This window comes from Amblyomma mixtum, chromosome 3, assembly GCF_055824585.1.
Source record: "Amblyomma mixtum isolate Tamu chromosome 3, ASM5582458v1, whole genome shotgun sequence".
Classification (NCBI taxonomy): Eukaryota; Metazoa; Arthropoda; class Arachnida; order Ixodida; family Ixodidae; genus Amblyomma; species Amblyomma mixtum.
In genome coordinates this window covers 23,146,972-23,172,926 of record NC_143014.1, presented here as the reverse complement: position 1 = coordinate 23,172,926, position 25,955 = coordinate 23,146,972, and the positions used below count along the sequence as shown (strand labels likewise).

The 25,955-nt window shown below is 44.5% G+C and overlaps 1 protein-coding gene across 3 annotated transcripts in view; it reads left to right on the top strand.

Annotated features, from left to right (window-relative positions):
- The window catches only part of Vps8 (vacuolar protein sorting 8), a 128,054-nt gene that overhangs the window by 21,697 nt on the left and 80,402 nt on the right, over window positions 1-25,955 (top strand). For all 3 annotated transcript variants that reach the window (XM_089578363.1, XM_089578362.1, XM_089578364.1), the window contains exons 12-16: window positions 2,760-2,882; window positions 6,675-6,755; window positions 15,041-15,124; window positions 19,306-19,392; window positions 25,255-25,589. In XM_089578363.1, coding sequence (XP_089434489.1) covers window positions 2,760-2,882; window positions 6,675-6,755; window positions 15,041-15,124; window positions 19,306-19,392; window positions 25,255-25,589 — 710 coding nt within the window. The remainder of the gene's footprint in view (window positions 1-2,759; window positions 2,883-6,674; window positions 6,756-15,040; window positions 15,125-19,305; window positions 19,393-25,254; window positions 25,590-25,955) is intronic.

The window sequence follows — 25,955 nt, the reverse complement described above, 5'->3', positions numbered from 1 at the left end:
ATATCAGGCATTGTAGGCAGCCGCGATTGTTGTAAATGCACAACAGAGTGAGCACTCCAGACAAATGTATGCACGACTGTACGAGCAAGGTTGGCATGAGTGTCTGCGCAGCCTTGGCAGCCTGCCAGGCCAGCCTGCAGCTATGCTGTCTCACCCGAAATCGGCAGCACGTTTACAGATTCCCAAAGCTTGGTAAAAGGAATAGAACGGTCGGCACATCCTCAGATGTGAAGCCTGTGAAGCTTGTGAAGCTTGGTCCACACCTGACAGCCGCTCTTTCTATTAAGACAGTGTGTGTACATATGCAAAAAGACACACTCGTGCTTACGGTGGAAAACAGGGGAGCAAAATGGGCCTTATTTGATTTCGTTGGTTGGTGATAGGAGGACACCCCGATGAAAATGGGGATTCGGCAGACTTTAGTCAGGGATTATCCATTCCAGCTGGAAGCAAGAACTGTTTCAGCTGGACACAAAATCCGGTTCAGTAATTCAGATGGAAACAGATGTCATTGCAGCTGGAATTGAAGGTTTCCAGCTGGAAAAATATGGGTGCCAGTTCAATAATCTGGCTGGAACTGTGAGCTTTTTTTTCATTGGTAGCTGCGAAATGTGTCCGCATGTCAGCAGTGTGCTCGGGTTGCTCATAAGAGGAAAGAGGATGATAATGACAGCAGTACCAAACCCAAGACGGGTGCGTCACCCCTGTGACCTGCGAGGTGCTCGGAGCGATAGGTGTGCAAGGCGGCTGGCTTGCAAGCTTGCAACATGAGCAAGACATGGGTAATACCTTTGTTGATGGCAAAGAAAGGGAAGGAGTAAAGGATCACTTTCATTGCAAATAAAGGTTTTTCCCATTGGTAGTGATCTGCAGCGTGTTTATGGCGAATTCTTATGCTAGGAGACGAATTTCGATGTAGCGAAATTTCAACGTTATCAAGTAAACTTAGTTAAATCGAGGTTGAACTGTAAATGTCATTTCATTAGATGAAATAGGCAGTAGTTATGTTTTAATACAAACATAATGCTGCAACGTTTGGTACATGGGTTTCTTAGGGAGAAGTATGGCCCCAGGACATGGATATAACTCCCATTCTAATGCGCACATCTCAAAATGAACTGTACTTCATTTGTTCGCAAAACTAGTTTCTAACCATGCTTAGTTACACACTTAATGAACTAGGAAGTTCACTGTGAAGTTTTAAAAATATTTTAAATTCACTCGAGCTCTCCACTTTCTACAGGATCCGTGGTGGAAAGAAAAGAGACTGATAAATGAGAAGTTAAAACTTTATGATGGTGTACAGCTGGACTTCATTCCCAATCTGAATGGACCTTACATTATGCCAGACCAATGAGGGGAAGGTGACTGCAGATAAGTGAAAAGTGAACAGCTGAAGCCATGAATGCTTAGTAGATGAGACACAGTACGGTTCTGTCATATTTTCCATGCAACGGGTTCTTGCAACCCATGTCCAAACAAATGCTTCCCATGTTTTTCTTCATTGCTTACTGTGGGCACCTAGCCTCACCATGCTAATAAGAGTAGTCATCATGTACATGACAACTTCAAGCGTGGGCAGCCTTACACATATCCTCTCATTCAATGTGAGCCAGTATGTTTTGCACACTGGAGGATTCTTCACAGTGATCTCCGTTGACCATTCTGCTTTTTTTTTTTCAATGTTCATCTTATTTTATATTGAAAATTTGATAGCAGATAGCAAATAGGAAGTAAGGACGCACTCTGGATACTGTTGGTCATAATTATTGCGTTGTAACATATTGCACACAGTCTTCCAGTTGTAGCTAAATTTGCAGAAAAGTGCTGTTTGGTTACTGAAAGCATGGTTGTGATACACATATGGAATGTGGTATGACAGTACATTCTTTGTCTGCTGATATGGTTGGGGGTGGCGTTGGTGAACTCCCTCAAGTTTAGGCTACACGCACCTTAGGTGCGCTCGATAGTAGAGGTTTAGACTGTCGCCACGGGAGTCCTGTTGGTAGAGCACTATATGCAACACGCGGAGGTCATGGGCTCAGATTTCACTGGTAACATGTGGTTGTTTTCTCTTCTACTTTCTGATAAATTACGTTTTTTTTAAAAAAATGACTCTGTTGCTAATATCTCACTTTTATCAACACCAGAGTGTGTGAGACAAAAAACATTCCCCTATGCTTTCCTTGGTTTCAGTGACAGTTGGCTGCTTTCGTATGGACAGCATGGCCCACTGTTAAAGGGAACATGCGGTCGCTTGGCCGCCGTGCTTTGTGAAGCACTGCCATGAGAGCCAGCGGGAATTAGGGGCACAAGGTGCATGCGCATTACGCATGGCTGGCTGCTCTTTCCATGCATGTGCCTTGTGCCGCCCATTCTAGGTGGCTTCCGGCGGCAACACTTCATGATGCACGGATGCTACGCAATTGCATGTTCCCTTTAACAGTTGATCATATTGCACATGGGCACATCAGTGTTGGCATCCCTGTGGGAGACCTCATTATGTGTAACACACTTACAGAGCAAACTTGAATATGGGGAAAGAGGGAAGCTTCAGTATGTTTTGATCCTCCTCTTGTTCAAGTTGGCGCTTATATAACCACCTTGATCCTTCTCATCTACTGTGAAAAGTATTCAGCTGCTTCGCTCCCACTTCGTCCTGCTACATGCTGTTTCCTCAGCCGAATGACGTATCGCATATTTCTACTTGGAATAGTGTGTGGTCATGGCTTGGAGTCGGTGCTTTGTTTGGCCTGCAGGCAGACCCAGACACGCTGCCGCTGCTTAGCTGGCAGTTTGTGGTCATCCAGGTTTCAGCCTCGGCACGCATCATTGACCCTGTGCTGGCTTTTGGCCGCCAGAATACCATCTTCTTTTTTCAGGTGAGCATTCAGATGAGTGTGGATATTCTGCTTGTTTAAATGTTGGCACTTTGTATGTTTAGGCATATCATGCACTGGGTGGGGCATTAAACGGACCATGAAATGATATTTACTGAAGCTAGAAAAAGCACACAAACGATTGCTATTCCATCACTTGTCACTGCTCCGTAAAAATTTTTAAGCTACCTTTACTAGCATAAAAGATATTGGTGATTAGAAATGATGCTTCTCCTCTTCCCCCTCAGCTTAGCACATGCTGACATGCTACAGAAAAAAATAAATAAAACAGGTTGCACACAGTGAGAAGGCTGGCCCAGAGTCCCCCCTGTGTCAATGAAGCAGAGATGATGCAGTGAGGTGTCGCCTTGATTGGCTGTTAGCAGTAATTTTTAAAAATAATTTGTAATTTTTAGGGTCCATGCAGAGCTTTTAAATCTGACTCGAATACTCACAAAGACCACCTCTACAGATTTGTTGCAGTAGAATATGACCTTGAATCACTTGAGGGTCCCTTTAAATGGCTTAGCATTGACTTGTGGGAATCCATCCTTTGCCAGCTGCCTCGCTTGTTTTCATTGCATGGCAGCCAAAGGATTGATATTTGCCATGCAATGGGCAAATAAGCTTTTCTATGTGACTCATTGAAGAACACTTGTGTTTTGCCTTTGCATGTGCCTTCCCATGCTTGGGCTTTTGCATTGAGTGCTACTGCATTTTGCATATGCTTTAATTTGGTGCTCATTGAACATTGCTGCTCATGAATGTTATTTGAGCCATGTTTTTACTCTTCACATGTCACTTTTTCTCTTGCTGAGATTCATGGCTCATTTTCATGGCCCATTGCCTTCAGTTACTGCATCAGGAAGCTAGATTTTGGTGGTGTCACAAGGTCACATGACCTAGGTGGCCCACCTAGGTAATCGGGTTTCGCACCAGCCGTACAGACAGAGGAAAACCATTGGACAGACAGACAGTGGCGAAATCTGAGTGGTGTGACCATATTTTTTCTCACTCATGTAGTCTTAAATAGGGGTTGTGATCCGTACATGGGTGCAGCCCTTCCACGAGATTATACGGGAGCCCCAATTTCTTGCCGTGCTCCTTCTTGGAGCACAGGCTTCAACAAAGGAATTTTGGTTGAATATGAGGATCATGAGGTATACAGCCAGGCATCATTTGTTGAATTTGTGTCTCTGACACTTCTCGTCGAATGGGCATTACACGTTTCCTTTGGTGTCCATTTTGCGCTTGTGTAGTGGCCAGCATACAAATATGCATGTGCTTCTTTAGTACAGACAATTTATGGTACATGGAACCTTGTTATAGCGAATAGGTAAAAAATCATAAAATAGTTCAATATAGCCAAAATTCGTAATAAAAAATTCAAACTGACCCTGCAGAAGCATAGCTTTAGCGCCGTTTCGAAGCCGCTAGCAGCAATTGTGGAGGCCGCAAAAAACCTAGCGGCGAACGCCAGTTACCGTATAAACGCTTGTAAGGGCTGCACTTTTTTTCCGGGTTCGAGGCCCGATTTTTGGGATGTGGCCCATACACACGATGTGCCCAAAAAAATTAATTTTTTTAAGTAAAAAGACCCATTAGGGAATGAGCAGCATTTATTCTATGTTTAATCGTCAGTCACCGAGTCTTCCGACTCCGAGCTGGTGCTGTGCTCTGGCACACGCTCATCCCACAAGAAGTTGTGCAGCGTGTCCGCTGTCACATGTAGCCGAATTCTTCCGCACTTCCATCACATAGCAGAGCAGCTCTTCTTCCAGTTCGGGCAACTCAAACAGCTTGCTTCGGAAAGCGCGCTTTTTGTAGCTTGTGTTCCTCAATGCATCCTTTTGGTTGCACCATCATTGGACGCACTCCTCGGCAACATTGAATTTCCTGCCCACCACACACTTGCCGTATTCGAGAGCAAACTCCCAGCCGTGTAGCTGTTAAGGTGCTTGCCCATTGTGCTAAAATTGCAACGCTCGGCAGCAGCGCACAAAAGCCAGAACTATGGTGAACTAACACGCTATCACAACTCCTGTGCCTTTGTCAGCCACAGAAAGCTGGAGCTGGGGATACTGATGCCGATATGGATAGCGGGAGCTCGCGGCAGAGGAAAAAGTTGACGATGATGATGATGAGCCGCGGCCTTGGGCGCCATCTGGGGGTGGTACCTGGAAGCTCCTGTGTGTGTGCACGGCCTCCACGATCAAGCGCACCGTTGCTCACAGCCGGAGCTGATCGTAGAGGCCACGGCGCGTGCATTTAGAAGGCTATTCTCACGTGGGTCATGGAAAGTTCAGGTGTGGCCCTTACACGGATCTTCCTTCGAGATACTTCGGGAAAACGGGGTGCGGTCCGCACACGACTCGGCTTTGAGGGACGCCGTAGTGGAAGGCTCCAGATAATTTTGACCACCTGGGGTTCATTAACATGCACTGACATTTCATAGTACATGGACCTCTAGCATTTCACCTCCACCAAAATGCAACCACTCTGGCGAGGATCAAACCCATGTCTTTCAGGTCAGCAGGCGAGCAATATAACCACTGATCCACTGCAAACACCAGTTAGGTTGGCTTCCCTGCACAGCACTTCAGCACAGGGTGACGGCAGGTCATATGCCAGCTAGAGGGCTTTCTTGCATTACTGTCGCCGTTTTCACCACTTCCACTCCATGGCTGTTGACGGGAGTATAAGATGGCGACGGGAAAGCTACAACAACTGACCATATCGCTGGTTCCAGAGCACCATTGACGGGGGCCAGAGATTCAAACTTGTGCCGATCACCTGCCTACCAGCTGTTCTTGCTGCTATCTCTTCTGTGGTGCCGCTGCGGTGGCTCAGCGGTTATGGTGCTCGGCTGCTGACCCAAAAGACGCAAGTTCGATCCTGGCCGCGGTGGCTAGAATTTCTTTGGAGGAGAAATTCTAGAGGCCCGTGTACTGTGCGATGTCAGTGCACGTTAAAGAACCCCAGGTGGTCGAAATTTCCGGAGCCCTCCACTACGGCGTCTCTCATAGCCTTAGTCGCTTTGGGACGTTAAACCCCCCTAAACCAAACCAAACCTGATGGCAAATGCAAGATAAAAGTGAACCATGGCACAAACGCTGACCGCATCACCACTAGTTACTCATGTAGTCAGGCAAAGCCTATCGCCTGCCATCCGAGATTGCACAGCTTGGTGCTTGGCAGTTCAGTATATATCCATTTTATAGCGAACTGCATTCGATATATAAAGTAAGAAATGCATGTGTTTGCTAAAAATATTTATAAACAGCTGTATATAGCCAATAATTCGTAACGTTCGTGCTCGTTATAGTGAGGTTTGGCTGCACAATTGGTGGTCCTCTCCTCTTACGTGCTTTTAGAACACCACTACAATGCCATAAAAGGAAAGATACGAAAAGTGTTGCATCAGTTGTAGGTAGCATCACGTAGTTCCAGCTTCTGTAACCACGCACTAATCAGGATGGGCTGTCATGCGTAAAAGATGCCAAATTGTCCTGAGCATTCACACTGGCTTTTAGGTCATCATGCACGCTTTGCTCGGGCTGTAAAGATGTTGAAACATAAGCTTCACACTTGTGAAATGGGAAGATTGAAACATCATGGGTGTATGCATTTCTTCTTTACTCAAAAAAAATTTGTTTCTCTTCTTTTGCTTTAATTTTCAGAGAAGCATTCTAACATTCATGAGTCTTTGATATTCAAGAGTCTTTTTTTATTTTATTTTGGCTTCTTGAAGGCAGTGCAAGGTGCTGTGTAGAGAACTTTTTGTGTATTTTGCAGGTGAACATTTCCAGCTTGGACAAGATTCTTTTTGTGCCATTGCAGAAGGTTCAGGTGCAGTACACAGTTCAGAATTTCACGGTGAGTTGCCTTTGTGCAGGACAGGGCTCATTTCTTGACAGGTGGAGTCTTCACACTAATTACGTATGATATCATTTTTAGGAAAATTGTGTTTTTAGTGTAAGCATAGAAGTTCGCACTCTTCAACATTCTATTCCTTGTGGTTTCACATTTCAAGCCTGGTCAAAAAGCTTCCAGATGTCAGCAGAAGTTTTGGCTACCATTTTGTTGAGTGCACTGGAGAATGAGCTGCAAGTAAAATGCAAAAACATGAAATGGCAAACAAATGAAAAAATTTAGGTTATTTTGTTGAAGTAAAGGGGCATGTGATATATGTTTGTTTTTGCTGCAGTTTTTATGTACAGTAAAACGTCGTTGACTAAATCCCGTTAATCCATAAAACTGCATAATTCGGATGCTCGGTCCGGTGCTGTCAAACGCTTGTACTATTCTATGCAGTGAAACTTGTTAACTTTTAGGAATCGGACTGTGCTTCAGTTACTTCAGACATTCGGTAGTTTAGGACTGCCCTTAAAAGATTCAGAAGTCTAACCACTATAGCACATGTACCACTGGTATCGTTGAGAAGGTAGATGAGTTGCTTTTAGGTTTTTTGCTTTGCTCTGCCATTTTATTTTTTTATTGTGGACCATGCTATCAGTGTTATTGGTGTTATAGTGGAGCATGCACTTATCATTACGTCATGTGGGAGGGGAAGGGAGGGGAGGGCTTCAAAGTTAATAGCAGTATTTGGAAGCCTTGAATATTTTTGAAGTGTTTTGAACTTTGAGAATTCAGATAACCTGCTGGATGTAGCAGTCGATGGTTTTATGTACATTCTGACACTTCCGTCCAGTCGCATCGCTCTGTATGTCGGCATGTGTCGTGCACACGGCACAGTGGCGACTTCCACAAACTCTACCTTTGACGGCTGCATGGTTCATCATGTCGCCGACGAGTGCTCGTGATGGAATGCAAAAGTGAACATGCCGTGGTGGAAACTGCACTGTGCCTGCCGCACTGAAGGTCCACGAGACGAATATGACGAAAGAGATAAGAATGCAGAGCCATACAACACAGCCTAGGCGGTCTCTGCCATTACCTCTGGGAATGGCCGCATCCTCTCCTCCCACCCCCACCTCCTCCTCCTCCTCTTTGCCGCATAGTCAGACGACCAGCTAGATGGGGCGAGCCATACTGGAGGGTGCAACTAGAGGTCTCCTGGACTAAAGAGCCCTCCTGGTAGCGTAGGACGATTAGACGTTTTTTCTTCTCCTCCTTGGCGTCTGCTTTCGCAGTTGCGGTGTGGTTGGAAATTAGCTTTGGAGCCACTGGCGATACTTTATTGTTCACATCATTTGAGAGTTGAAACTAGATCAGAGGTGAAACACCGGTTATTTTAAGGTGTGGTGCGACTTTGTTATGTCAAAAATCAAATTTTTAGATTTTGCACCCTCCTGATGGAGCAGTTCTTTAGCTTTCAGCATATATATTACACTTTGGTATTTGTGAATTTAGAGATGCTTTTTCATCCGTTTTTGTGGTTGAGTCTGGTGAAACAGTCAAAGAGTTTAGAGGTGTAATTTGTATTGTTCTCACCCCACTGTGTTTTCGATTTTTAGGTTAAGCACTTAACCTTCTAACGAACCATGCTTTTAGCTTTAAAAAAAATATTACACTTGGCTATTTGCAACATCAGAAATGCTTTTTTCATCCTTTTTTGTTGTCGCGTTGAGCGTAAAGGTAAAGTTTTCGGATATTTCACCCGCTTTTTTTTTTCCTTAAAACAGCATTTTTGGAAGTTCATGCACCTTTTTTCTCAGGAACTGTTTTTTATTTATTTATTTATTTGAATTTCCTGCTGTGCCTTGACAGCATAATTGCAGTTGGGGATACATACTACATACATTTCAAACAAACAACATGGGCTACCCAGTCAGTGGTATATGGCAGTGAAGAAGAAAATAGAAAGGAAGTAGTGGCATCAACTGTGTGTACACATCTGTCAGGTTTACTGAGGGCACCAATGCAAAACAGAAAAGTTGATAAAGTATAAGTGAGCATTCACGCACGCCTCGGGCTCGACAACAGTGCACGAAAAGCATTCTCAGACCGACATTCAACAATAGCATGAGGCAGCTTATTCCACTTATTGATGGTATGCGGAAAGAAAAAGTGCTTGAGAGCATCAGTACGACATTGCGTCTCGCGTATTTTCCATTCATGATCGCACCATTTCGATGTAAAATAGGGTGGCAGCAAATATGTTTTAGGGTTTATGGCAGTTTTATTAAAATAAATGCGGTAGAGAAATTCTAGTTTAATCTGTAGTCGGCGCTCCTTAAGGAAGTTCCACTCCAAATCCTGCTTAATGCTGTTACTGCGAACATCAAAACTATAGCTGTTAGTAACAAACCGCGCTGCACGATTCCGAACTCTCTCCAGAATAGCACAGGCATACTCCATGATTGATCTGATGTTAGTAAAATATAAAAGCTCCTTAACCTTCTGAGGAGCATCCCTAAAATTCCTTTTTAAAAAATTTAACATTCTCGACGCCTTTGTTGCTATGTAATCAACCTGTTTTCTCCAGGTAAGGTCAGCCGAAAATTAAACACCAAGATATTTATAATCTGACACTTTAGATAAAAAAACATACTCCGAATCAATTGGAGTGTGCCTGCGCGTAAAGGAGACACAGTAGCATTTAGCCCCATTCAAAGACATGCTCCATTGTTCACACCATTGTTGAATGCGGTCTAGGTTTTGTTGAAGATGACCTATGTCACATGGCGCTTTAATTGAGTGATACAAAACACAGTCATCGGCGTACAACCGCACCTGGCAATTAACATTTTCTACTATGTCATTGACATAAACTGTTAGGCGTTAGCAAACAAAATTTTTTCACTGACGCTTTCAACACCATTTACATAACCTGGTACCAGAATCAATACCCTAAGTTTATTTTTTTATTTTCTGGCTAAAAAAAAAAAACCACTTACAGTGGAACCTCGATTATACGACGTTCAGGGGACCGCGCGAAACCGTCGTATAATCCGGGTGTCGTATAATCGAAAATCAAGCGTGATATTTTTTAACGTCTGAACTTCATCGTCATCTTTTCTTTTTTTTTTTTTCGGAACACAAATGCAGCACATTTTGCCGGCAGAGGGCTAGTCTTCAACAAACAAGATAAAATGGCCGTTGAGGCTGCCGTGAGCAGCGGGGCAGCGGCTCGCGCGGTTTTCTTGATAGGTGGAAAGATTAAGGCGCACCGGTTATCGACTGGCTAAAGTGTGCCTACCGTATTTACTCGATTCTAAGCACCCCCTTTTTTTCACGATCGCGATGCCCAAAGTGTGAGGGGGTGCTTAGATTCGAAAAATCTAAACTGAACCCCCCCTGCATGTGTGCTGCATGCTCTGTCTGAGTGGTATACAGCAGCTTGCCACTTCCGGCGCTTGCGCTGTGGCTTCGCTGGCATCTTCCAGCTTTCGCATAGGGGACGACTTAGGCCATAGCCTCCTCCAGCAGTGGTGCATACGCGTGCACAGCGGGGCCACATGACCGCCAGATGCGACGCATCCAAAATTTCAGCATTAGAAAAATCTGTTATATATTTAAAATTAGCAGCATGTAAAGAATCGCATGGTAAGGTCTTGAGACCGCAATGCTTAGTGCACTTTGGCTTGCTGATTGCCTAATGCAAGTTTCACAGCATTTATTTTTATTTCGTTTAATTTTTTATTTCAGTTGCCTTAGTGAATTCTGCAAACCACATCTTTTGGCGTATGATATTGAGCTCTAATAAATTGCCGTTTCTTTTTTTTTTTTTACTGCTACATTTCCAGTCACAGATTATTCACTTTGATTCGAAAATACTCGCTTTGAACTGAAAATTCACTATTCGCAAATGCCTACTAAAAATGGTTTTTGCCACACACATTTTTCACTTGAAAGATTCAAAGATTACAAATTTGTTGAGGAAATGAGGGCATGTTAATATGGGACACTTTGCTGTGGTTCTTCTTTGGTCCCCTCATTAATTCAGCATTCAGTTAATTAAGATATTTTCTCCGCTTCCTTCAAATCCAAATTAAGGGGAGACGTGGGTCTTTAAATTATAAAAAAAATGCGGAAATTTTGATTTTGCAAAAATGGCATCTTTGCTATCAGTACTCTCTAAATTCCTGCCTAAAAGGTTTCAAGGTCTAGATTCAATCTCCAACTACTAAAATATCCATATATTTCATGCCTACAAAGCCCAGAAATGTTGATTTCGGAGGTAAATACGGCAGGACCTTCCTACAACCGTGTCCCTGATGGCCACCATTTTGGTTTTATTTGAAAGCTGGACTCCTTCCCCACTACCTAGTATTACTGACTGTTCTGAAATATTTTTGGAATGTCTGTATTCCGCTTTTTAGGCTTCTTCAACGACCTCCGAATGACTAGCATGTGCACTTCGAATGCAATTTTCTTAGCTTCGTGTTTTTTGCCAACATGACTAGCTTTACGGAGGCTTTTATTATGCTTTTTGGGTGCAATTTTAATGAATCTTATATCGTTTAATTCAGAAAGAACTAAACTATGGAGCTATGCTGTTTTTGTTTGGCTGAGTCACACATTTCAAATTTTGTGAACCATACTTCATAATTATGGTACTTGGACAAAATTAAACATTTTCATGTGATGATGTGCATCAGCAACGATATAATTAGCATAGCTCCAGATTGCAGGCCTTTAGCTACAACCCCATTTCAATTGAAACCAAAAAATGTAGAAAGAGTCTTAACAACCCGTAAGAATTTAACTAATTACGCTTCAGTTATTCTCCTATAATATGAAAACTCATTTAGATATTCTGAACCTAATTGTATTTTTGAAGGCACCTAATTTCGTTGCGATATCCTAAAAATGTTTATTTCAAGACCCGCGTCTCCCCTTAACGGGATTGTACTGTATTGACTTGTTGGAGTCACTGGCCAGGAATCAAGAACTCACTGCTGTGGGAATTCCTTTGCAGCTGCTTTCATTGTCTGTAGCGTTGAATTTAACAAGGCAACCTGTTGCATGCCAACAGAACCAAACTAATCATTCTTTCTCCTTATGATAGCAACTTATTGTGGCACGAAAATGATGGTGCAGCTTTTTTTATGGTATCTGCGGTATTGCCTGAAGCTTGGCAGTATCAAGCGGCTTTTTCTAGCCTCAAAGAGGCAGAGACATAAATGTCCATGCCTAGGCAAGCGTGGGAAGTGCACATAAGAGCCATGCTACCGATACAACAATATCTGTCAGCATCAGTATCTGTAACACAAGTACATAAAGAAGAGCCAGCTTTCTTCAAATTTCTATTGCCAGTGGCATTAGCCTGCCCCCTTCATTACTACTATTGTGGTGTTGACATTCAAGCCAGTTAAGAATTAACCCATGTTATATAATTAATGAACAGACTGTGAACATTGGTTAAACCTTACAGTTTTTCTTTGTGAGATTAATGGATTTTGCCAAAGCTTTTACCACAGGCTCTCCTTACGTGTCCTGATTTTTTGTTAAAATTGCGGCTGCCAAATTCAAATTTTCATGCCAAATTTTACATTAACCTATAGGCTGTATGTTAAAAAATCTCATGGTTTTGCCCTCTCAAAAACGTTGTGAAGATGGTATCCTCGTTATATTTGGGCCTTATATTTTTTTTTAACATGTTTGTTGGGATCAAAAAAATTTATCCAATATTCTATTGCCTATAACACATACTGCTGTAAACCTTGGTTTAAAGCAGAGAAAAATTTGAAATTTAATTACAGTTCTTGCCCTTGAGGCAGGGCAAAAGGAGGGCCAGGGCAGCAACAGTGCAGCAACAGTGGCAAACATAATGTAACAGTGCTGTGCAGGAAGCAAAGAAAAAAAAAATAGTTGGTCACTAAATTTAAAGGAAAGCACTGAAGAGAAGTAACACCGGCATGCTCTGTTCAAGATGGGAGTAAGAAAAAAAAAAGAGAGAAAAAAAGAAAGAAGGCCTGAAGGCAGTGCTTTACAAAATCTTAGAGGTAGTGACATGAAATTCCAGCATTCATGCTTAAATTTGCGTGCCGTTTTACTTTTCTTTGCAATATCAATTAATTTAGGGTGAGCATTAAAGATGAGCATGATTTGATATTCCACAGTTTCCTTTCCATAATTGGTGCAAGGGTACTCTAGTACAACTGAGGTTAATAGATAAGATAAGCAAAGTATCCATATCTTTAGTATGCTCATTGGGATGTGTAAAAATTTAGGCCTTCTATATAGCTCTATTTCGCTGTGCATACTCCACTATGCAAATAGAACACTTAATTATAATAAAAGGAATCCTCTATAGTGGCACGGCAAGAAGAGAATGCAGTCACCTGGATAATGCTGGTAGAAGGATGATGACACTGCCTGTTGGAGGCACTTCCTTCATGTTCCCCCCTCATGGCCTGCCTCACTGTCGTTGCCCTGGAAAACAGATTGCATCAGTGCCTTGTGTCTCCACTGTGAATTCTCCCAACTTTGGAACAGAGGTGCCATATGGTAGCTGTGGAGTACAGAGTGGCTGTGATGGGTGCGCACTACAGCATACTAGTGGAGACTTGCTTGGTGGCTTGTAGCATGGTTATAACCTGTGAGCTGCCCAAACCACTGGCTCATGACCCTTGAAAATTTTCATGTTTTTATGGACCAAATGTCAGGATAGTATCACAGAAAAAATTCTGAGGTAAAGCAGTGGCAAGCACACAGTGCCTGTATTAAAGTATATGGTGCAACATGCCTGCGTTAGCATTACTAGTTGTACATGTTGCGCTCACATTGATCGCCTTCCCATTCTGCTGCTGGTGTGGGCTGCTAGTGGGTGGAGGCAAGCGAGTTGGGGATAGTTTTGCCAGTGGGTGTCCAGAGGTGCACCCACTAGGAGGAGAGGCACCGTTCGGCCCCAGGGGGTGCCCAGAAGATGGCCAGAAGGTGCCCAGATCCGCCACACACACACACACATGCTCTTTTCATGCCATGCCTTTTTCACCGAAAGAGGATTACATGCGAATGCTAGTTCTGTAGCTCATAGAAGTGCAGGAGGCAAGCAAAGCCAGTTTAGGGAAGTGGCGAAGCTCAAAACTAATGAACCGGCAAGGTGCGTTTACATGAGCAAACCAGGAAACTGCTGTTGCCAACTGAGCATCATTGAGATGAGGCAAAGTGCAAAACTGACATGGTGTTTGCCCGTGTTGCCAGTCTGGGAGGCCTTAAAGGTGCACTGAAGAGGAATCTGAGCTTGTCTTTTTGCCGCGGGAACTCGATCTACACGTTCCTAGCATTCTTAGAAACGGCGACTTATTGCCCTGTGTGGCCAATTTCTCTAATTAAATCGAATTAACGTCCGGCTCCCGCCCTTTTTTTTTAATTCTGCCTTGTACGGTGGGCGGAGTCGACGAACGCGTGGAGTGCCTTTCACCCAGTCCCGTGGCGGCTTGCCGCTCTGCCATCGGCGGAGTAATACGTAGTAGTCCGTAGTAGCAAATAGTCCGCACATATTTTTATTTCTGCGGGCTTATTTTGTGGCTATATTATCTGCGAATGAAACTACTTATTCATGGAAACCTAAAAAAAAATAAAGCGAAAGCAAAGCCTCCACAGAGCTGGCTGAAAGGAACTTCACGCGTTGGTCGACTCCGCCCATCGTACGAGGCAGAATTAAAAAAAAAGGGCGGGAGCCGGACGTTAATTCGATTTAATTAGAGAAATTGGCCACACAGGGCAATAAGTCGCAGTTTCTAAGAATGCTAGGAACGTGTAGATCGAGTTCCCGCGGCAAAAAGACAAGTTCAGAATCCTCTTCAGTGCACCTTTAAAGTTGGCCAATTATTCTTCAGCAGCACACCAGTCGGTAGATTAAACCGGTAAAATTTCCGTGCCATATTTTGGCATAGCTGAAAATATACTTTTATCGACTGTTATTTTGAGTAAACCAGTTAAAAATTATTGAGGTTACTGTAGTCCAGCCGTGTCTCTGCAGAGGAGCGTTTTGCACATTGTACAGGAGAATACCGGCTAACCCTTGCCACTTTGCAAGAAAAGCTGCTGGTAGTATTTTGTCGTAATAGAACTAATGGCACCACTTTTTTTCCTTGTTACTAGCTTTCAAGGCATGAAGCCCTTCATGATGATGGTGATTATGAGTTGTGTATTCAGTATGTCACAAATGCATAACAGTTGGCTAGGAGAGGTTAAATTAGTATTGGCTAGCCTTGGTCAAGGTTGTGATTGCTGATATTCTTTTCCAGTGGCTGAACTCGCGGACGTTGGCCGCATTGGACACATCGGAGAACTTGCATGTCCTTGATGTAAGGTCACAGGAAGAACTTGAGGTAGGTTGTGTATTGTATTTACCACAGATTTTCATATTAGTATTCAATTTTGCATATAATGCATTAATGCTGTGTTTTGAACATTGTTCAAAAATTTTGGTTGTTTGGAGGACACAGGAACAACAGGCCTAAAAAAAATGATTGCACTGGTAAAAAAAAAATAGTGCAGAAAACAGAGCTTACACACTGTTGGCAGAAAAAGGAAATGAACCACAAAAGTGCCTTTAAAGGTTTATTGCAAGGCACTTAACACGGCAGTTGGAAAATGACGAGTGGAAAATTGCCGGGTTTCAATAAATGAAATTTTTAATTCACTGGCGGGGTCCAGTTATTTTTCCTGCCAATGGTACATGGTGATTCGGTATTGGTATGAATTGTCAGGCCCATTTTACACTGCACTTGTAGGGTGACGTGTGCATTGCTGCCTAGACATGCTCTGCGTGATAGTTGTATTGCTCGCGCTTTGGCTGCTGTAGTTTGTTCCACAATTGCAGAGGCGTGTTGTGAAATTCAAGGACTGTTCATTTTTGCAAGTGTTAAAGAGCTGTGACCATTCACTGTTACCAGACCTGCAGTGTCGCTGTAGTTTAGTATGAGATAAGATCATCAACAGAAGCAAGAAAACTGATTTTTATTGCTCGTAAATGGCAGATAGAAAGGATCATGTTAGTCTTAATCAGTCTCTAGTGTCAGTGTTATAGGCTGTTTGCACAACTGGGTTGTAACAGTTAGTTTATGCTAATGCATTTAATACTGTAACTTTCCACCTCATAGTAATCTAAGTGCACTTTCTGTACATGCACTTTGTTGTTGCTGTCCTCCAGAACTTGTTTTTGTTGCTTCAGCCAATGGGTGCATAGAACAGGAGGATAGTCTTTATAGGGATTCATGAGTTAGCAATCCCTTTTTTCTTAAATGCACCTTACTGAAGGTAACTGCCCCAAGTGATTACAATCAATCCTGGATGTATCAAACTCGAAGGAGATCGTGAAATGAGGATTTTAGTCTGGGCTAGTTGGGTCATTGTTTGACAGAATAACGCAGCACTATGGAACGCTGACACAAGAAGAAGACACGCAAGACAGGACAGCCGCTGGCTTCAAGACCTTGCTGACGGGCCTTGCATGGCCCCAGGAAGCTCCAGTCTACTAAATAATGCTTGAACCTCCAGTGATATTAATGATGTCTTGAGGCATCGCGAAATAGTTCGTTATGCTGATAATTCGATATGTAAAACACAGCACTAGATAAGATTACCTGCAACATAGAAGCAAGAATGTGGAGCACCCGTGCTAGTGATGTGTTTCTTGTAGCAGTGTGCTGGCAGTGCATCGCTATGCCTAGCCTAATGGTGCTTGTAACACCAGTGCCTATGATAAGAGGCTTAATCCTATCACCAGTGCGCTATAAATATAATAATCTCTTGTTAAAATTTAGGTGCAGTTGGTTTCTGCTACACCTTCGGCAATGAAGTGAGTGCAGCACACCAGGCGAGAGCTGCCACTGTATATCTTTTGCAGGTTGGCTTCACCACATTGCAAGGTGTGCATAGGAAGCTGCTTTTTCTGCATGACAACGGTGTCGCTTGGTAAATAAGTACGATAGACCGAAGGGTGCCTCACACACACACGTCCACTTCGTCACATTGATTTACAATGCTAGTGGAGCCAGCACGTTCCCTAGGCCGCCTGTGTGCGTGTGTGAAAAGGGATCGCGGGAACGTTGTTGAGAGAAGTGCCACCTACAGGAGTGTGGTACAGGCATGGTGGTTCGATGTATCACATGTTCACATGAACGGGAATTCGTTGGACGCATGTGAATATTCGATAATTTCGAATATTCAGTTGAATAGTAAAGTATTTGATATTCGATTTGATCGGAATGTTTGGTATTTGAAAACTCAAAGTATACGTCTTGATCGAATAATATTTCTGGAACTCTTGCTGCGTGTGGTTTTCAGTGTACCTCTTCCGGGATGGCACCGCGGCGCGCGTGCATCCAAAGGCTGAACTCTGTGCCGCGTACCTGTGCATCTGCATGTATGAACAGATGTGAGCATACGCACTTGTACCTGCCAGATATTTGCAGCCATGCTGGCAGCATGGCGGCATGCGTCGGTTACTAGAGAGATTTAGCATAGTGCAATCTGCTTCTGCACACCACCAGTGTCCATGCGCTGATCCAACACCCAAATGAATCATTTGGGCTCCTGGCCACCAGGGCTTACGAGGTAATGAGGCCGCTGACGCGGCTGCCCGAGCGCTTACTCACCGGGCTCCTCATCCCAGCTCTTCTGGCTCGGAGACTAACCAGCCGCTGCTGCGATTCAGGGAAATATTAACACATTATAGCGACAACCACCACCATTTCCCGGCCCCTGCAAAAGGGCTGAGTAAGACGGAGGAGCGAACTTTAAGGCGCCTGCAGACAGGTACTCTACTCTGTCCTGCAATAATAAAACATTACGATCCTAACACGGATGGGCAATGCCCACACTGTGGGGAGACCTGTGATATCTTCCACATGGTGTGGACATGTACTCAAAATCCCCACCTCCCCCCTTCCCCTACCCCTTCCCGAGAGGCATGGGAGACTGCCCTCCTCAACTGCGCCTCGCTTGAGTCCCAAAGGGCTCTGGTGAAACGGGCGAGAGACGGGGCCTCGTCATGCGGTGTCCCGGACTAGGGACGCCGACCATGTAGCGGGGCCACTCTGTGGCTCCCAAACTCTTTTTCACAAAATAAAAGTTTTCACCACCACCACCATGCGCTGATTGGTCCCGATGGGGCAGGCGTGCAAAGAGCTGGTTGGCGCCTGGCGCCTTATGGTGTCCTCAGGGAGACCTGGGCATGCGCAGTGGCTCCCCGTGAGAATGGATCACGCTATGCTAAATCTCTTTAATTGGAAGACTTGTGGCTTTCTTGACTCTTGGAACAAGTCTGATACAACTGCCACAGCCGCTTTTCTCGGTATGAATTCACTAAAGAAGTGGGACAGGGCAAGCACGAATGGCAGCTAGCATGAGACATAGGGAGATGGGCACCCCTCTCTGATACCTGACATTGGATGGTGCTGGGCACTCGGTGCGTATGCCTAGTAGGTGTCGTGGAGTCACTGCTGAACAGCAGCAGCTGCGCAATGACGCAATTACAATTAGGAGCAGCACTTGGAGGCCCCACATATAGGTCTCACACCCCATAAGATACGTTGGCACCGCATGTAGGTCGGCTCCCCCAATTTCTGATTTCCGTTTTTGCAGAAAGTCGACACATCTTCAATGACTGCGACAAAACTTCTATGCATTCTCTCTATTTTTTGATATAATGGCCTCGTGTGTTCGAAAAGCACATTATTTTGAAAATGCCTGTTGTGCCGTTCATCCTTCTTTGTGTGCCTGAAGTATTCGAAACATTCGCTTTGAATTCGTTTTGAACCAAAAAATGCTATTTGCACATGCCTCGAATTCGATAAACGCAAACAACAGATTTGGATTTCAAAGGGATGCTCTGACTGTTTGATATAAACATAATTCGATATATCCAAACCGGCTGCATATACCGTCTAGTGTCTTGTGACTTAATTTTCAACTTAATTTTTGCAAAGACCTAGTTTTCACATTTTTCGTGAATCACATAGGCCTTGCAAAAAATTGGTCGCGCTAATATTTAGGGCGAAAGGAGTGATAAGCGGCTTTTCACCTCTGCTTCATGAAATTTAGTACTCACAATAGTCTGGTTTTGTGACTTTGCTTGAATTCTTGAAATACTATTGAGCTCGTGAAAAATAAGTTGTTTACGGTGGCTGATTGCAGAGATCTTGAGGCTTATGTTGCTGGGACACATGCTGCCTGGCAGGTGAGTGTAAGGGGAGTGAAAGGTTTGTCTTGTTAATGAATGGGAAGGTTTTGATAGTTTTATGGATTTTGCGCCCTTGCCCAGCAATGTACAATAGCATTTGTTTTCTGCTGTGTGTTGGGGCAGGCCCCTTTGAAGAACTTACAGCCATGATATTCTCTTGAAGCATTTTGCCAGGGGTTTCCATTTATGGAAGCCGTCTTATTTTTGCCATTGCCTACTCTGGTGTGGTGCTTACCTTAACATTTTGATAGATGTGATGATTGCCTGTAGTCTGTTTAGGCGCTATACCGGTGTGTGCCTGAGCTCATGCTTTGCCATGTCCAGGTGCTGGACGTGTCAGACGTGCAGATGGTCTATGGCACCAGCCACTTCAAGGGTCATGCTACTGGCGGCAACGTCAGCAAAGCAATGGTATGTCCTGTCCAATCTTGCTGATCATTTTTTTGTGCTGAGTTGGGCAGAGGAGTGCTGGATGGCACTTCTGCATCTGCGTCCTTTTCTTGTCAGGCTATATAAGCATACTTGCTGTGCACTTGTGACATCTGTAAAGGGGTCAGGCCAGCCAATTTTCGTACACACACTGCTTCATTAAACAGTGGCTCCAGTCATGGATAAATCTTAAATTCATGTTTGATTCTATCTCCAGTAGTGGTAGAACAAATCGCAGCCATAACTGTGACTCGGGGAAGGGTGCTATAGATCTCTAGATGTGGATTAGCTGGCCTAGCTGTGCTCTCTGATGGGCTATCAGGCATTGCTTAAGTAGTCCAAAGGGCTGGCAAAGCAACTGCAGGGTTAAGGAGCAGGCATATAGTATTCTTTTACTGAGATCTACTAGACAGGGGAGATCGTGATCCAAGTTTTAATGACAAACTTAAATCATGGAGTGGACAAGTGAAAAGCAAGAGGTAGAGTATACGTGCAACCTCGAGGAAACAGAATATCGATTCAAACTCCACAGGGATTGTAGAACTTTCAGGATTATCAAACTATATAGTTAATAAATTGGGGGTAAGCTGCACAAGAAAACATACTGTATGTATTCGCTATTTTCTCACTATTTTTCCAGGAAAGTTGACATCAATTTTGGAGGAGGGTCCATTACGCGGGGAAAAAAGTTTCGAGAGATTTTTTTTCACGAGTAGAAATCTCATATCATACATTTGCCGGCCCACCCGCCCACCCGCTTACCTGTCTGCCTGTCTGTCTGCACCCATCCGTCCATCAGCAGAAGCATGCGGTCAGCCATGTTTGTATCGCCGGTGCTTAGAAATGTTTGCTTCAAAAGATGTTTGCTGTATCATGGCACAATCTGATGATTTTGTGCCAGCGGATGGCACCGACAATCGCAGCCAGGTAAAGCAAACGTGCTGAACTCTGGCCTAGAGGTCAGGTTCGTGTTTTTTACACAAGGTTAAAAAAACTTACGATTTTGTAATGCGAATGTTTAAGGGGGGAGCCTGGTCTCTAAAAAAAAAATTTATTAACGGAGTCACAGTTAAGAAATCTTCAGGGAATGTGTATTTTTGTGTGCCGATTCTAAATATGTCATTTAATTTCATGTAAAACAATTCCTTGAGCACTTATGTAATTTTTATGCATGTATTTTGGGAAGAGTTTTGAAGAAAATTTACTGCGGGAAACTTGATGAAAGGTACGCCATTGGGTTCTCTTGATACCAAGGAATGCAATAAGGGTAAAATTATCTTCCTGCCTATCATAGAACTTAGGTTATAGGCTTTTGAAGTCGTTACTTCAGAAATGAGAAGAAAAATGTGTTTTCCTGTTTCTGAAGTCGCAGCTTCAGTACCCCATACCTCAAGCTCTATGACAGCCAGGATGATAATTTTACCCTTATTGCATTCCTTGGTGCCAAGAGAACCCAATGGCATACATTTCAGCGAGTTTCGTGCAATAAATTTTTTTCAAAGCTCTTCCCAAAATACATGCATAAAAATTACATAAGTGCGCAAGGAATAGTTTTACATGAAATTAATTGACATATTTAGAATCGGCACACAAAAATACATATTCCCTGAAGATTTCTTAACTGTGACTCCATTAATAAAATTTCCTTTTCAAGACCAGGCTCCCCCCTTAAAGGGACACTGAGGAGAGCACTATTAATATTTTTTTTTTAGTAAAATCCAATAGTTCGGCATGTCATGGCTTTGTTGCCACTTGGCCGGCAGCGAAAGATGCATTTATTTCTAAGAAATTTGGATTCGAAGTTGAAAAAGTTTTTCCCGCCGCTCTGATTCAAACTTGGGATTCGTCTATGACGACAGAGGACTAAGAGACGTGAAACATGACGTGCACACATGGAGGACATGCGTGCACATGACGTAACGCAGACTCCGTGATTTCTGGCTGCCAGCAGTGCGGCCTAGCAGCAGCCGAAAAGAAAGCTACCGCCGGCCGCACGTTGAAGGCATCTATCGGCTATTGCGGCCGTCGCTACAGTCGCTTCGATTACGTTTGCACTGGCGTTTTGCCAGCGTTACGATGGATCTCGTTCTCGAAGTCGTCAACGAAGTTCTCGCAAATAGACACGTTTAGCATACCATGTACCTTGTTACCGCTAGCGGAATACCGGGAGCCCGCCTACCGCCGGAAAACAGGCGCTGATTTGTCCCGATGCTTCAGGAGCGCGCGTAGCAGCCGGGCACGTGGCGCCATCTGGCGACGTCAAGGAGATTTGCGCATGCATTGGCTGCGCCTCAGTGATGCATGGTTTCTCGGTTCCTGGTGTTGCTAGAACCATTCGTTCTAGCAACACTGTTTTGTTCTATGATCTCATCACGCTTGTACTTGCGAGTTTGGCCTGTGGCGGCGATACCTGTATTTTGGTTCTTGCTCTTTTCTACGTTACAAGAGCTTTGTTGTCAGTATGAGTGGCGTTTTTGTAATCAGGAGCTGGTATTCTGTCGATACAAGCCAACTTCAATTTCTCCTCAGTGTCCCTTTAAGCGTTGGCTGTGGTATGAAAGTGGTTAGGCATTTTTGGCACCCGATCTCGAGCTCGCCAAATTTCTTGGGGGTCTGAAGGTCCTGCTTCTTCCATATCACTTCAGTGCAGAGGATATTTTGTAGCATTCTGGTTTGATTTTCTACGCTCCTCTCCGATGCGCTCACTGGCTTTCTAAGTTATACACTGGCGCAGGCAAGCCACCACCCCCAGTGCTCCTGCCAAGGGCCCAGTTCGCCGAGCGTGTCGCAGGGCTTCTCATCAAAAGACAAACACGCTGTGATGTTATCGGCGCACAGCATCTTGGCGTGCTGCCGAGGTCTGTGCTGCAGACAGCATGAAAGTGAGGAACACGCTGAAACCTTAAAAAAAAAATTGTCACGGACAAAAGTGGGGTGGGCTTATTATACCAGTGGATTCATTACACGAGTAAATACAGTAACAAGGGCAGTATTGAGTGAACATAAAATTATGGAGCAAAACCTGAAAGTAGCAGCAAGAAAAAAGAATAGGCAGAAGCCAAATATGAGCAGTGGGAGACAGACAGCAAGTAACCGTTGATTTGCTGATGATGCTGTTAAGTATTTGATAGGATGAACTGCATTGCTTACTTGAGGCCCTAAGCAGAGGAAAAACAGCAGGCGTAAAAAGAGTAAGTAGAAAACGAGTTAAGTCCGAGAGTCTGGAGATGGCACAACAGCCATCTCCAGACTCTCGATAAGTAAAGGAACATTGGAAGTGGTACTGCTATCTGATTCTCCTTGCTATCTAAGCCAAGTAGAGTCCCCTGATCTGGACCTGGAGAAAGATATTACCTGGAGATTAAGAATAGCCTGGACTGAATTTGGCAGGCATTCACAAGTTCTGAACAACAGCATACTGATATTGCTCGAAAGAAAAGCTCCATCTTGCAAGTATACACCCATAGGTTGGAACTTGGCAGCTAATAAAGAGGCTTCAGATTCAGTTCGGGAAGTGCATTGGGCCATGGATAAGAAAATGATAGGGAACACTGGACCATGGCAACATTGATTACAGAACAAACCTGTGTTATCAGTATCCTTCCAGAAATTAAAAGAAGAAAATGGACCTGGGCAGGGCATGCAATACAGGGAATGAATAACTAACAAAATGAATTTCAAGGGAAGGAAAATGTAGCCTAGTACAGCTGATTGTAAGATCACGAGATGAGATTAGGAGATTTGTTAGTTCAGTGTAGCGCAGCAGCTGGTGCAAGGCAGTGATGCCTATACATCAGCGGTTGAGGCCTTTGTCCTGAATGGAATGTAAACTGAGCAGTGGTGAAGTTCATTACACCCCTGCTTAAACTGTTCAGATTCCGTACAGGTTTCATGCTTTTAGAAGAGGCAGATTTGCACAGCGCGATGAAAGTAACCAACCTTGTAAGTTTACCACAGAATTATTATTTTGGTGGTACAGTAGAACCCCGCTGTTAAGTACCTGGGTATTGTGTTTTCCCAGCTGTTATATTTTCCTTAGCCAGTCCCGGCCAAGCTCCAATAGAAACCTATGCAATACAGACACAGCTGTTACATTGGACTGTGGCAGTGTTCCCGCATGCTCCGTCTTGATTGTCATATCATGATAGTGCTTTACTTCGTGCCGCGGCGTTTTGACAGCCTGCATTTAATGCGCAGAAAGGCGACTGCAGACCGGCCAAAACGGAACTCGAGACACCATCAGTGCCTGGCCGCCGCTGTGTTCGGCGCCGTCTGTTGCGTTTTACTCACGCTGACGCTGAGCACACTTATCGGCGACATGAGCCTTGTTGCAGTTGTTGGTGCTGTTTCATTGCCCACAGTGTAGTGAGCCTACTCACATAATGAACTCACCCTTGACTCTTGTTAAGAATTCGAATTTTTTTAAAGTGTTTTAGTCCGTTCTTCAATTTTATATCTTCCGCAGTGCAGACCTTGGCAGTGCGCCACTATGCTGCGCGTCGATAACATCACGGTGTGTTTATCTTTTGACGAAGAGTTCCTGCGGGGGTGGTGCACACGCTGGTGGCAGTGGCTTGCTCAGAGTGCTGCTGCTGTGTACTTAGCTGCACCAATGTATGCTTAGAAAGCTGGTGAGCGCTCGAGCACTGGAGAGGAGCGTAGCAGTTCAAACCAGAATGCTTTAAAACATCCTCTACACTGAAGTGCTATGAAGGAAGCAGGACCTTCAGACCCCCAAATGATTCGGTGAGCTTGAGAGAGATGGGGAGCGGAAATGCCTAACCCCTCTCACACCACAGCCAATGCTTAAAAATTCACATTACAAAATTGTAACCGCCGTTGTGGTGGCTTAGTGGTTATGGCGCTCAGTTATGGGCTGCGGCGGTTGAATTTTGATGGTGGTGAAATTCTAGAGGACCGTGTACTGTGTGATGTCAGTGCAGATGGTAAAAATTTCTGGAGCCCTTCTCTACAGTGTTCCTCATAGCCTGAGTCGATTTGGGACGTTACCCCCATAAACCAAAAAATCTTCAGCAAGCTTTTTTTTAACCTTGCATAAACATGCACCTAGCCTTTGGGGCCTGTGTTTAGCACGTCCGCTTTATCTTGCTGCGATTGTCCTGTGCTGTTAGCTATCACAAAGTATCACAAGCTATCACACTACAGCGAACATCTTTTGAAGCAAACGATTCTAATTACCGCCAACACGAGTGCAGCTGACCATTTGCTTTTGTTGATGGATAGATGGACAGATGAAAGGATAAATAAACGAATGAATGGATTGGCAAGCGGGCAAGTTGGCTTGATTTACCGGGCCCGGCATGGACGTCTAGATTCAGCTTATTTGCATATTTCTTGCCATCTGACACTGTTGCTGTAACACATTGTTGCCATAAAGATATGCATACACCACTTATGCACGTGTGCTCAAATGGATGTATGTGTGTGACTGTTAATTCATGTAGTTCTGAAGCATAAGTCTCAAGGTTTAGCTTGAATTTTGCTGATATTTAGCGGTGGAACATGTTATCTCAAGCATGCATTTCTTGTCTATAATCTAGTTGGCCATAGTGTGGCTGGAGCTACATTTGTATGGACTGTCAGAAATGTGCTAATAGTGTAGGACTCCAGCACTTCACGCAAAGGCTTTTATTCAGCGGACCTGTTTTTAGTCAGAGTTAACCTCCTGCACTTGCAGCTGGGAAGACCTGTGTCATTGACCTGATTCAATCGGCTGGCAGTTGTTGGGAGCTTTGAGTCAAATTTGGCTCGAATGTTCTTCTGTTTAACTCTGATTTCCTCACAAGGAAGAAGGTTCTGACTCAACCTGTAATGGCTGTGCAGGTGGCGGCTGCCGAGCGAGCCTGCTATCACTCAGTGGCAGGCTTTGGCCCCCAGGTGCTGTTGCTGGGCCTGGCATCAGTGCACGTGTTGAGCCTGCGCCCGTGGCTAGAGCGGCTGGAGCGGCTGTGGCAGCGGCAGCTGTATGCTGAGGCCCTTGCGCTGGCACACAGCTTCTACCGGGATGAGGCTAAGGCTGTGTGCGGTCTAGTGGGCAGAAAAGCACGCCGCCAACAGCAGGTGGCCACCCACACCCGCCAGCTGATCGAGGGTGGCTTGGCCCCCGAGCGAGCCCGCCCTGCTGTGCCCCTCTGTGTCAGCATTGCCCTAGAGCTCAGGTTCGGAAGGGCCTGCTTCTCTTCTTTCCACTTTTTAACATGCCCATTCAAGACGTATATATTTTTGTATGGGATTTAGATTGCTTTACTGCGGTAGCAGTACCAGTGACACTTAGTGAATGCTGGCGTTGTCTGTACGAAGCCTCAGAGAGTGAAGCCTCCATCCTCCAGAAGCACCACCCACCAGCCACTTCTCCACTGCACTCCCCTATGCAGCCTTCTTGATCCACGTCGCTCGACCCACCTTCCCACCCCTGCCCACCTCCTACCTCCACAAGGCCTTCACATGCTAGAAGCCCACACAGCAGCAGAATGAAGAAGCAACGGTGAAATCCACAGCTCACCAGCCACTTCTCCTCCCCCCTA